The following is a 13,277-nucleotide window of genomic DNA, read 5'->3' as shown; positions in this document are numbered from 1 at the left end:
AGGGGAGCGATCGACCTGCTGCTGCTGCTGCTTCCTTGGGGCTTCAGAGGTGGAACCACACTGGGTTTGGATTCTGATTTGGACAAATGAACAGAATTCTTTTCTCCGTCAGAGGAGACAAGCAGTGGAAGTGCTGGCTCTAACTATGTTTATCTGTAATCAAATATTCTCTCTCAGAGATACAGTGTTTAGGAAGAGATGGCCATGTCTGGGATTCACATAAAATACCCCAGCCAAACAGGGACCCCACCCCAGAAACAAACAAACCGCGTTCAGCAAAGTAGGTAAACCAAGGAGACATGTTTTGCTAATCGTTGACTCTGGCTGATGGTACTGAGAGATCACTGGCCAGTCAGGCAACCTTTTAAAATGTTAAAAGGACAAAAACGAGAGAAGCCGGTGGGGCTGAGACCAAAGTAGATTATTATGACTGCTCAGCTCAAGAGATTTCAGAGCAAGTGGCCTAGAGACCATTCTTAGGATATTTTGGCAAGGAATGTGGCAGTTCCCCCCCCACACACACACACCCACCACCCCACCACCCCACCACCCCACCACCCACCACCCATCACCCACCACCCACCACCCGCCACCCCATCACCCCACCACCCCATCACCCCACCACCCACCACCCCATCACCCCATCACCCCACCACCCCATCACCCCATCACCCCACCACCCCACCACCCCATCACCCACCATCCCATCACCCCATCACCCCACCACCCACCATCCCATCACCCCATCACCCCACCACCCACCACCCCACCACCCCACCACCCCATCACCCCATCACCCCATCACCCCACCACCCACCATCCACCATCCCATCACCCCACCACCCCATCACCCCATCACCCCACCACCCACCATCCCATCACCCCACCACCCCACCACCCCATCACCCCATCACCCCACCACCCACCACCCCACCACCCCATCACCCCATCACCCCACCACCCACCATCCCATCACCCCATCACCCCACCACCCACCACCCCACCACCCCACCACCCCACCACCCCATCACCCCACCACCCCACCACCCCATCACCCCATCATCCCATCACCCCACCACCCACCACCCCAGCACCCACCACCAGGACTTTAAAATCAGCCTAAGGCAAGAGAAGAGAGGAGGGAGGAGGAAGACACAGACTGTTGGGGCTCTTTGTGTTCTTTTTCCCACTCTGCCTGTTCGACCTGCCCTGCCCTCCCTTCCCTCTCCCTGGACTCCTGCTGAAGGCTAAGGTGGTGACCCATGAACCCTCAGCACTCTCAGGGTTCAGCCTGTTTCCCATCCATGGTTTGTCTTTTTTATTCCTCCCGGAGCCCTCTGGCCTTTGGGGACAGACAGTTCCTAACTGTCAGAGGCCAGCTGACCAGCCCAGCCAAGTTAGCTCTCAGTGGCGAGATAAGTTCCCGATAGACAAGCTTCCTCTAGCTGGCTCTGTGCGTAAGGAGGGAGCAGGAGTTAGTGGCCCAGGTCCTCTGTATCTGAAAGGACATCAGTTTGGTATCCACTCCACTTAGCTAAGGACCCTCACACATGCTGACAGCAAGACTCTCAAACTGCAGAGGGGCAAATAATTATAGAGCACATATTTCTGGCCCCCATTTCTGTTCTCAAAGAATGAGGTTGTGGGTCCATCTAGAAACCGTGTACCATCTCAGAGAACCACTGTAACCATCCTGAAGTAAGGACACGTAGCCCCATGTCATTGGTCAGACCTCTAGGTCAGAAAGAAATGGTACTCTCTTGACATCCGGCTGACACCCCCTGCCCTTTGACTACTCACAATGGGATTCTGTTGCAGCACTGTGCGCTCCAGGTCACCTTGCTCCCAGAATTCAGCAGCCACCAGCAGAGCCACCTGCGACCAATGGACCCGATCATACATGCATACATGTGCACTGCCCACCCCTCCTATCCCTACTCCCACTCCACTTGTGCTTTCAAGCTCAGCAAAAGAGGCAAGCCCACCCCCTCCCTGGTACTCCCCCTCATCACTGGAGAGAAGGTAGGGTTGGGCTAAGAGGGTCCAGCCTCAGTAACTGTGGTCAGCAATACCGAGCTCCCTCTGCCAGGCCAAGAAGTGTCCATACCTTGCTCTGCACCTCCCAGGGCTTGGTGATGGCTGAGAGGTCACAGGCGGTCATCATCATGGCCCTGGGCAAACAGAATATACTCAGTCTAAAGCCATTTAAAGCTACACAACCCAGCTAATTCAATTCCCCTCACTTTTCTATGACTGTTCCCCAGTAGGTAACTCCACCATTTTGTGAGGCAAGGGCTCTATTCCCATTGTAGCTGGAGTTTCAAGTCAGAGGTTGAGTCCTGCCTCTGAATATAATCAGAGGTTTGCCACTGGGCTCAGTTCTCTAAGCCTCCATTTTCCCGTCTACAATGATAGCCATGCTTTCTTCATAGACTAGAAACAAGGCTAAAAGAGACAACAAACATGGAAGTCAACCTGTAGCACCCAGACACGGTAGGTGTGCAGTGAACATGCTGGGTACCTATTCCTGTTGAGATCAAGCTGGGCCCTTACTCTAGATTATTCAAACTGTTCCCTCAGGCTGTGCCTTGCCCCAAGTAACTCCATTTTACTGAAGAGACAGGAGTCTGCACTTTGCCGCTGGACACACAAACATCGCTCCCCATCTAGTACCACGAACGTGGTTTATTCCCCAAGGTAAAACAAGGTGTCAGGTTGAAGCGATGGCTCAGCCATTAGAATGCTTGCCTTGTAAGCATAAGGGCCAGAGTGTTGATTCCCAGCACCCACACACCACCAAGGCATGGTGAGATGCCCCTAAAACCCAAGCCCTGGAGGCAAGGGAATGGGGAGCCTCAGACACACTAGGCAGCCAGATAGCCAAGGGGGGCCTCGGGTTCAGGGAATGACCCTGTCTCACACTGATGGGAAGGCAGGCCATGAATTCCTACACAGTGGGTACAGCGGAGAGGAGAAGGACAGGGACAGGGAAGAACTAGAGCCACAGAGAGAGCAGAATGAGCAAACATTCCAGTCAGCCATCCTGGGCTCTGAGGTTGTGCTGGCTACTCTTAGGTCTACTTGACACACAGACTAGATTTATCTGCAAGGAGGGAACTTCATAAGATCCAGCTGTAAGGCATTTTCTTACTTAGTGATTGGTGGAGGAGGACCCAGCCCATTGTGGGTGGTGTCCTCCCTGGGCTGGTGCTCTTGGGTTCTATAAGAAACTAGGCTGAGCAAGCCAGGGGAAGCAAGCCAGTAAGCAACACCACTCCACCATGACCTCTGCATCAGCTCCTCAGGTTCCTGCCCTGGGTGAGCTCCTGTCCTGGCTTCCTTCAATGATGAACAGTGATATGGAAGTATAAGCCAAATAAACTCTCTCTCTGCAACTTGCTATTTGGTCACGATGGTTTGTTGAAGCAATAGAACTAAAGCAGAGGTTAAGGCCCATGTGAGGGCTGCACATGGTATGGGATCAGTAAGGGAGGAAGAGCTATGTTGCAGGAAGGAACAATAACAATAAAAAAGAGGCTAAATGGCTTGCCTAGAGCCATGCAAACGAGGATGAAACACAAGAAACAACCAGGCTCCAATGCAAGGACATGGGTTGGAGGAGACAGCGGGGAAAGGCTGGACTTTGAGCCAAATTTTCTGCTTAGATATTTTTAGAAGACAATTTTCTTTATCTTTTTGTTCTCGTTTTGTGTGTATGAATTTATACATGTCTGTGCGCTCACGTGTATGTGTGCCAGCAGGTGCATCTGTGTGCATGTGGAGGACAGAGTCCAAAGTCAGATGTCATCTCCAGTTGTTTCTCCAACTTTATGTTTTGAGACAGGGTGTCTCAGTGAAGCTGGAGCTTAATTCAGCTATGCTGGCTGGTCAGAAAGTCCCAGGGCTCTTCCTATCTCTACCTCCCAAATCTGGGGGTACAGGGTACCTCCAGAGCTTGTCTTTTAACACAAATGCTGGGGATCTGAACTCAGGTTTTTGTGCTTGCACAACAAGCATTTTACTGTTGTCGTCCAAGCTATCTCCCTAGCCTCATAGATTAGAACTAATCACCTGTATATTGGAACATTTTATATCAGCTGGTCCAGGAGGCCACATGGGTCACTCATAAAAACATTAACAAGTTTAGATAAAAATCTTTAGTTATATAATGTGACATGTGATTCTTAGTGGGTAAGTTTTAAGGGGATAAGCCTCCAGAAATGTTATTTCATAGAAATGTCTTAAGGCTTTATAGTAACTCCCGTGCCCTGTGTTTAATGTTAGGTGTGTGCACAGGTAAACAGATCAGGCAAATAAACAGTCAGCTATGCATACAAGAGTCACCACCTCCCTGGTACTTGTCATTGTCCCCAGGTTAAACCTATTAACTGTGTGACTTCAGGACAGTACAGGATATTTGATTTATTTGGCTAAAAGACCACACGGAAACATTCCCAGAGTTTGGGGAAACACACCCATGTGTGTTCTAGGCAGAAACTGTGTGAGCTGGAAGAAGGCCATGTAGCTCCAGGATAACTAATCCTAACCTCACACCCTAACCACTGTCCCCCACCACCACCCTAATGTGTCCTAGGGTCCCTGTGTAAGGTGTAGGGGATTCAGGGAGGCCCAGATGAAGCTCATGGTCATTCCAGGAACACAGAGAAGAGCACGCACATGACCATCTGCTAAGGAGGACAGAAAAGCAAAAGGCACAGAAGAAAACAAGGTGGGGAGGGGAGTGCCTACAAGTGAGAGCGACTGGTCCTGCCCGAGAGGTAACAGTAGAACTGGGCAAGAGGTGGGCATAGGAGATCTCTGCTATGGATCAATGGTGTGTCCCCAGATCCATACATTGAAGCCTTAACCCCAACATAACGGTAATAGGAAGTAAAGCCTTTTAGTAACCAATTACTGTTAGATCAGGCTAAGGTGCCCTCATTAACTTGGTAAAGAAGGCAGAGGGAACCACCTGACACCAAAGTCCGGGTAACAGGAAGCCTGGGGGCATTCAGAAGACTGGGTCATGGGAGAGAGAACCTCGGGAAACCCTTGGGAGCCTTGTTAAGAGACGCCCAATCAAGCCAGGCAAGGAGGCAGGTGGATCTCTGGGATTTCCAGGACAGCCAAGGCTACACAAAGAAAATCTGTCTCAAGAAGAGAGAGGCAGAGGGGAGTGGGGAAAGGAGAGGGGGAGGGGGAGAGAAAGAGAGAGAGAGAGAGAGAGAGAGAGAGAGAGAGAGAGAGAGAGAGAGCGGGAGAGGGAGAGGGAGAGGGAGGGGGAGAGAAAGAGAGAGAGGGAGAGTGAGAGGGAGAGGGAGGGGGAGAGGGAGAGGGAGGGGGAGGGGGAGAGGGAGAGGGAGAGGGAGAGGGAGAGGGAGACCCTAGATACATGGGTACAGACCTTGCAGCATGTAGGACAGGGAGGTACAGAGCTGCAACCCCCAAAGTACAGGAAGATTTGAATGGAAGAGGGTCAAGGTCAGATTTATCCACCACAGAGTCTTTGTTGTTGAGCTCTGCGCTAGGGGAGCCCAGGGAGGAAACCGTTGTGGGAGGGAGCAGGAAGTGGAAGAAGTCATCATGAACATACCCAGGGGGTAACGGCAGTTGAAGAGTGAACTCAGTCGGCAGAAGATGGAGGCATGGGGGTCGAACAGAGTGAAGAAGGATGTGTGTACGGGAGACCTAGGAGGATCTTGAGGGCTCGGGAACCCATGCCTGAGCCTCTTGTCAGGCCTAAGTCACTAAGGGAGAAGGGATTGGAGTTTAATGCTTCCACACAGGGCTTTGGAATCAGACCCAGTGGAATCCGCCCTTCTGTCTTCCCTTGACTTGCAATGGCTAGAACAAGATGCCTAAGGTATGTCTTCCAGCTCAGTGTGTAAAATGAGACAGCTGTACTAGGTTAGAACCCATGAAATTTTGGTTTTGTGGGTCAAAAGGAATTCAGTCACTTCACATGGTCGTTCCTCCTGAGAGGTATGAGGGCAAGCATAAAGCATGGTTTTGTAATAGCTTCTCATCACATTATCAAATTACCATTTAGGAGGGCAGCTGCTTGAAGAGTTCAGCTTGCTCAAGGGCAGCTGAGTTATTCTTACCTGGTCCAACCACAAGGCCTTCCAGAACTTAGCTGTGAAGTCCAGTGGCCTTCTTCCTGCCCTCTGGCTGACTTTCATGAGAAAGCATTCTAGCCCTCCAATTTCCAGAACTCTGAGGAAAGCTGGCTCAGACACTCCCTGGGAGGCCTTTCAGCAGCATGAGAATAAAGGATAAGCAAGAGCAGGCCTTTTGTCTTGGGCAACTGTCCTAGCCAAGTCACCAGGTAAGTCACTTTTCTATCTCTCTGGATCTCTCTTCTCTCCTTTGTAAAACACTAGATCAAGGGTTGATCAAGGGGGCTTTGTACAAAGGTCCCAGTAGTGGACATTTTAGGTTTTGCAGAAAGTGTGGTCTCTATTGTATTTCTCTGTTCAGCTCCATCTGTGATGCATAATAAGAAAGCAGGGTGTGCTGGCTGGTCTTATGTCAATTTGAAACATGCTAGAGTCATCTGAAAAGAGGGGCCTCAGTTCAGAATATGCTCTACATGACCCAACTGTAAGGCATTTTTTTAATTAGTGACTGATGGGGGAAGGGCTCAGCCTGTTATGGGTGATGTCATCCCTGGGCTGGTGGTCCTGGGTTCTACAAGAAAGCAGGCTGAACAAGCCATAAGGAGCAATCCAGTAAGCAGCATCCCTCCATGGCCTCTGCATCAGTTCCTGCCTCCAGGTTCCTGCCCTGTTTTAGTTTCTGCTCTGACTTCCTTCAAATGCTAAAGATTCACATATTTTTGGAAGTTTATGAAAAATCTTAATTTTTATGTTGCTCTTGACAGAAGAAAACCAGATGTGGTGATTCATGCCTATAATCCCAACACTCAGGAGATCGGGGCAGGAGGATTGCTGTGGCTTCCAGGCCAGCAGAGGTTATGAAGACAGCCTCAATAAATCAATTCAATAAAGTCAGAAAGAAAAAGGAAATGATAATAAATTGTCCAAGTTTATCTTTCTACCAATAAAGTCATAAGATATTTGTATTTATTTGCTAACTAATTTATTGATTGATTTTTATGGAGGAAGGAGTCATAAAGGGAAAAGAACCCACAGCCCATAAAGTCAGAATGTAGCCCTCTCCATAAAAGGGTCAAATTTTATTTATGGACATGGAAGCTTTAGTTTCCTTTGGTGGGAAATAATATTTTTTAATTTTTCTCCCAACCACTTAAAGATGTAATTAGTTCCAAGCATAATGGCACACACCTTTAATCCCAGTCCTTGTGAGGTTTGGGAAAACAGATCTTTGTGAGTTTGAGGCTAACCAGATTACTATATATATATGTATATGTATATATGTATATATATGATTGTATGCATGTATGTGTGTATGTATGTGTGTATGTATGTGTGTATGTATGTATGTATGTATGTATGTATGTATGTATGTATGTATCTGGAGTTCCAGGATATCCAGGGCTATGTAGTGAGACCATGTCAAACAAAACAAAACAATCTTGTAAGTCCTATGAAATCAGGCAGCAGGCCCTACACCTCAATCTTGAGGATGCTAAGGGCTTTCAACTCCTTGTCTGGCCACAATCAAGAAATGAGAACTGAAATTAAGAGGAGACAGAGTGGGAAGTCACACCCTTGCCTCAAGAGTTGGTGGGACATCCTGGCCTTAAACTAAGTAAGTAAGGCAACACCAGAGCCAGGTAGGGGTCTGACACAGCGATATGGCTCAGGACACAGCAATGAGTGCAGTGTGGATCTCAGACCACAGGAAGCTCACAACATGAGCACCTTTAAGACCACCAAAGCACTGAAACTCAGTGCTGATGGCTTCCTTTCGTTGAACCCAAACTCTGCAGACCAAGAGATCTTGGAAATAAAAGTTTACAGAGCCACGACAGATGCTAGCCACAAGAAGAAAGGGCCAGGTCCTGGGGGAAAGTCTTGCAGCTACAGAGTGGGGCAGTTAGAAGATGCCCTCAGTACCCAAGCTTCCCTATGCTTTTGGGGGAAAAGGCACAGTAACCTACCCTGGCTGCAGAGCAGAGGGGTGGGGAGATCTGGGGAAAGAGGATGCTGTGTAGGAGAAGTGCTTGTTACTTCTCAGTGATTGAGGACTGAAGCGTAACACAATGGCACGTTGGTGGTTTCGTCTCACGGTTTAGAGACATGGTTTCACCATACGTTTAGAAAGGAAGTCTGGCCTTTCGATTTGGTTGGTTGTTGTTGGTTTGGCCTAAACTGCTAGCCAAATAGTATGTCTCTCCATGTCTCATCCCCCTCTGCCTTCTAACTAACTTTCAGAGGTCTCAGATGACTCAATGGATTTAAGTGTTCCGTCTCACAGACTGTCCTCCCTTCGGAAACTGAGTCTGGGTGTTGTGCCCTACACCAGCCCCTCTTCTGTCTGATCTGGCTTTAACCAGTCTTGGCGGCATCCATAACATCTCTTTGGGTTCAATAATTTGCTGAGTCAGCTCACAAAACTCAGGGAACACTTTGCTCAGGACCGTCATGTGTTAAACCAACTAAGAAACACAGGAAAGAGGAGCAGGGAAGGGCTGGCAGTGCAGAAGTTCTCTTAGAGGATACAAGTCTCCCAGGACCTCTGAGTGGTCATTAATCCAGAAGATCTCCGAATTCCCATGTTTAAACCATATCATGAAGATTTTATCTTGTAGGCAAGATGAATTAAACCATGTGTCACTAGTAATTAACTTGATCCACATGCTCCCCACCTCCCTAGAGCTAATGAAGCTATAAGCCCCAAGCTTCTTATAGTGGGGTCTCTCTGAGAAGCAAGCCCCCATTCCAAAACTATCTAGGCTCTTGCCAAGAGTGACCTCATTAGAACAAACGATACCATGACCACTCAGGAAACCCCAAGGCTCTTAGGCGCTCCAGGTGAGGAACCAGGGACAACAACCAAATCTATATATCATTATATCACAGGAAATGTCCCCCATAGCTCCTCCTACCCAAGCCATGCTGTAAAGCATCCCACTTACCCCCAGCTCAGCTCCAGAGGAATCTGAAAAATAACACTGTCATCATCCCTACTGAGCTGCAGAGGAAACTGAGGCACGGACTGGCGAAGTAACCACCAGTAAGAGTCAAGACTCAAATCCAGACTGGTTGGTACTGAGGCTCTAGTTGTGTAACCACCCTACTCTACCCGGGTAAGAAGTGATTCTGATGAGAGAGGAGAAGCCAATGGACGCAACTTGGATTGCCTCACAGCATTGTTTCTTGGCCAGGAGACTCCTGCCTCTCAGCCTGCCTATCACTGTCTGAAATCATTGTGATAGTCGCAGTTGGGGTAGAAAGTCTTGCACTTCTTTTTTTTTTTTTCAGAGCTGGGGACCGAACCCAGGGCCTTGAGCTTGCTAGGCAAGCGCTCTACCACTGAGCTAAATCCCCAACCCCGAAAGTCTTGCTACTTGGTGTCTGGTAGGCAAAGTCCATAGGGCGCAAGACAGGCCCACATCAAAAGCTAATTTGCCTCCACATTGGTGCTGAGTTTGTCAAGGCCAGCTTTCTGTGTCTTCCAACCATGTTGGCTAAAGATCTCCTTAAATAGCTTTGGAAACTGTGAACCTTTAGAACAGTTAAACTGTTTCATCACAGGTTCAGATCTCTGCAAGGATCTAGTTGGCAATGCATCACAAATACTGACAGCCAAAGGAAAGTATTACATCACTCCTCAAAACCCAAAGGAATCCGAAGAGAGTAGTAATTCAATATCAGCCGTCATCATCTATGACAGAAGAACAACAAAGCAAGTTTTTCTCCTTGAACACTGTATATGCATGGATATATACACGGATATGTTTTTTATCTGTATACACATGTACACACTTCAGTCTTTCCCGACCACCCTTCTGTCCTATAGTAACCAAATATCTTGATTAGTTTCAGTTATTTCTGATTTTTTTTCACTAACCATAAGCCTTCAAGCATTAATTTTCCCCCTTTGGATTAAGTCCTACAATTGGTCCAAAGAACAAAATTCATCATCTATTTTAATGAACAATTATTTGATACTCAGAGTAATTGATTTTGGAGCTTCACCTCGGGGAGAAAAGGTCGGACTTTTAAAGTCAGGTAACAGGTGAACGTCTCTTAGTGCTAGACTGATAAAAATCAGCATCTGTTCTATGTGCACTTTTCATTTTTATAAATGCCCAGGAGGTAGACGGAGTTTCATTACAACAAAGCACCCGTTCTTTGAATTGTCGTGAATTAACTGTTAAAAGTTATCCTGTGGTCGCTAACCGAGTGATCCGTCTGCTGACAGTCCAATTACATTCTCCTTCCATTTTGTTGTGAGCCAACACTAGAGCCTTACGTCTTCCATTTCTAGGACGCGTGCCATGAAGACAGAACAAAAGCTTCTCAGAGGACTATTAATTAAACCTCTGGCATTTCTTCAGGGGCTCTGTGTTAATCCAAGAGACTGGAAACGGGCACGTGCATTAAAACATTATTAATTCTAATACATCTTTTCCACTGTTATATTTTTATAAAGGGATTTTTATCTTACAACAAGTTTCAATATTGCTTTCAACGAAACTCTGAAGCTTCGGATTGAGCTCATTTAATTTATGGAAATGTGTGCTGCGTGACATCACTAGAAACCACGGGCTCGTGCCACCAACTAAAGCAGCCACATCAGAGTCTGACCTGTAACTTTTCAATTCAATAAGCACATTACAAGGCATCTCAATGGCATCTCTTTAGTCCTTCATTTGTATTTTCCCCCTCTTGTTTTCCTTATTTATTATTAATGCTAAGAAAAGTAGAGATAGATGTGCAGGGATATAGGAGAGGTGGATGGACAGTTGGATGGATGGATAGACAGACAAATGGTGTTATGGTTTGGATCTTGAATACTCCCTAAAGGCCCATGTACCAAAGGCTTGGTCTCTAATCCACAGCACTCTTGCAAAGTGTGAATATGGTAGATAAGGGGTGGCGTTGGGTAAAAGAAGTTGGGTCAGTTGGGGGTGTGCCCTTAAAAGGTCCCTTTCCTTCCTCTTTCTCTGCTTCTTGGTCACCACAAGGAGAGCCTTCTATGGCACATGGTATGGTCACGATGCGGTTAAAAACCCAAAGCAAGGGCCAAGTGGCCTCAAACTGAAGTGTCTGAATGACTCACAACAGAGGTTCCCTCCTCCACAGGAACACTGTTTTGCATAAACAAGTGAGTAGATAGATAATAGACTGATAGATGACTGACAGGCAGGCAGACAAACAGACAGGCAAGCAGCGTGCTAGGCAGGAGTGTAACTCAACTCAAAAGAGTCCTTACCTGACTCATGAGGTTTGATCCCTTTAGCAATTTATATATATATATATATATATATATATATATATATATATATATATGCTTATTGGGTTATACCTTGATTTTGCCTATGTGCTTGTACTGGCTGGTTTTGTGTGTCAACTTGACACAAGCTGGAGTTATCACAGAAAAGGAACCTCATTTGTGGAAATGCCTTCGTGAGACACAGCTGTAGGGCATTTTCTCAACTGAGTGGTCAAGGTGGGAGGACCCAGCCCATTGTGGGTGGTGCTGTCCCTGGGCTGGTTGTCCTGCGTTCTATAAGAAAGCAAGCTGAGCAAGCCAGGGGAAGCAAGCCAGTAAGAAACATCCTCCATGGCCTCTGCATCAGCTCCTGCTTCCTGCCCTGTGTGAGTTCCAGTCCTGACTTCCTTTGGTGATGAACAGCAATGTGGAAGTGTGAGCTGGATAAACCCTTTCTCCTCAACTTGCTTCTTGGTCATGGTGTTTGTGCAGGAATGGAAACCCTGACTAAGACAGTGCTAAATAACCAACAACAAAATCCTCCATTTCTAATGCCATGTTTTGCTTTTAAAATATTATATGTTCCTGAGAGACACAGCCAGAATACAGCAAATACAGAGACGAATGCCAGCAGCAAACCACTGAACTGAGAACGGGACCCCCATTGAAGGAATCTTAGAAAGGACTGAAAGAGCTGAAGGGGCTTGATACCCCATATGAACAACAATGCCAACCAACCAGAGCTTCCAGGGACTAAGCCACTACCTAAAGACTATAATGGACTGACCCTGGGCTCCAACTGCATATGTAGCAGTGAATAGCCTAGTAAGAGCACCAGTGGAAGGGGAAGCCCTTGGTCCTGCCAAGACTGAACCCCCAGTGGACATGACTGTTGTGGGGAGGGCGGTAATGGGGGAGGATGGGGAGGGGAACACCCATATAGAAGGGGAGAGGGAGGGGTTAGGGGGATGTTGGCCTGGAAACTGGGAAAGGTAACAATTGAAATGTAAATAAAAAAATAAAGAAAGAAAAAAGAAAAAATATTATATGTAATGGTATATAATGTGGACTATATTTGGCCTTTGTCTGCAGGTCTTTGCACACAGCTCCTAAAGTCTTTAAATTTTCTAATAAGAGTGTCTGGTTTGCAATAAGCTCCTTCTGATTGTACTTTATACTGTGCTAATGAAGTGGCTTAGGATGCAACATCTAGATAGCCTTGGACTGGAGCCGATTAATTACTTGGAGGACCAAGTAATTTCAGGATCCGATGTTATCCCTGTTCATTGTCTCCAGGGAAGACTAGCTAGAGATTAAACTATAACAAAACTTTTAATCCATAGGGAGTGCTACATGCCTTTAATCTCAGCTCTCTGGAGGCAGAGGCAGGTAGATTCTGTGAGTTCCAGCCAAGCCAGCTTAGTCTGAATAACAAGTTCCGGGCTAGCCAGGGCTATGTAGTAAGACTCTTATCTCAGAAAAACAACAATAACAACAAAAACAAACGACAACCCCCCCCCCAAAAAAAAGCCTTTTGAACAGCTATAGGATGGACTTCCAGGCTAGTGCATCCCTGTGTGCTGAGAGGGTACTTGCCTCCTTGTTCCTTGTCACCTCCATCTGCTTATCAATCTACAGCCATCCCATCCGTACTGGCAAATGTATGTGAGGCATTTCCCAGAGTTCTATGAGCCATTATGGAAAATAATAGAAATGAAGGAGCAGTCAGTTATGAGGATGCCTGACTTATCCGTCTGTGAGAAACGTGAGAAGCCCAGACATGTGAAATAAAGCAGGAACGAGGCAGGAGAATGTCCCAGGGGAGCAGCTGGTTAGTGTTTCCTGCTTCCACTGAAAGGAAGGTGGGGAGAGGCTGTAGCTCGGGCATGGAGGACTTGCTTCAGCTGTGC

The 13,277-nt window shown here is 47.2% G+C and overlaps 1 protein-coding gene and 1 long non-coding RNA gene across 2 annotated transcripts in view; one reads left to right on the top strand and one right to left on the bottom strand.

The window, feature by feature from the left end:
* The window catches only part of Pde6a (phosphodiesterase 6A), a 77,100-nt gene that overhangs the window by 5,465 nt on the left and 58,358 nt on the right, over window positions 1-13,277 (bottom strand). Inside the window, 2 exon segments of the mRNA NM_001107386.2 lie at window positions 1,801-1,875; window positions 2,108-2,171. Coding sequence (NP_001100856.1) covers window positions 1,801-1,875; window positions 2,108-2,171 — 139 coding nt within the window.
* Window positions 5,569-7,087, top strand: LOC120098169 (uncharacterized). Its single transcript, XR_015642575.1, has 3 exons — window positions 5,569-5,863; window positions 6,050-6,328; window positions 6,884-7,087. It is a non-coding gene; the product is annotated as an uncharacterized LOC120098169 (long non-coding RNA).

The sequence above is a fragment of the Rattus norvegicus genome, chromosome 18, assembly GCF_021556685.1.
Source record: "Rattus norvegicus strain SHRSP/BbbUtx chromosome 18, alternate assembly SHRSP_T2T, whole genome shotgun sequence".
NCBI lineage: Eukaryota > Metazoa > Chordata > Mammalia > Rodentia > Muridae > Rattus > Rattus norvegicus.
Note: the sequence above shows the minus strand (reverse complement) of the source record. Positions and strands in the feature narration are given on the sequence as shown.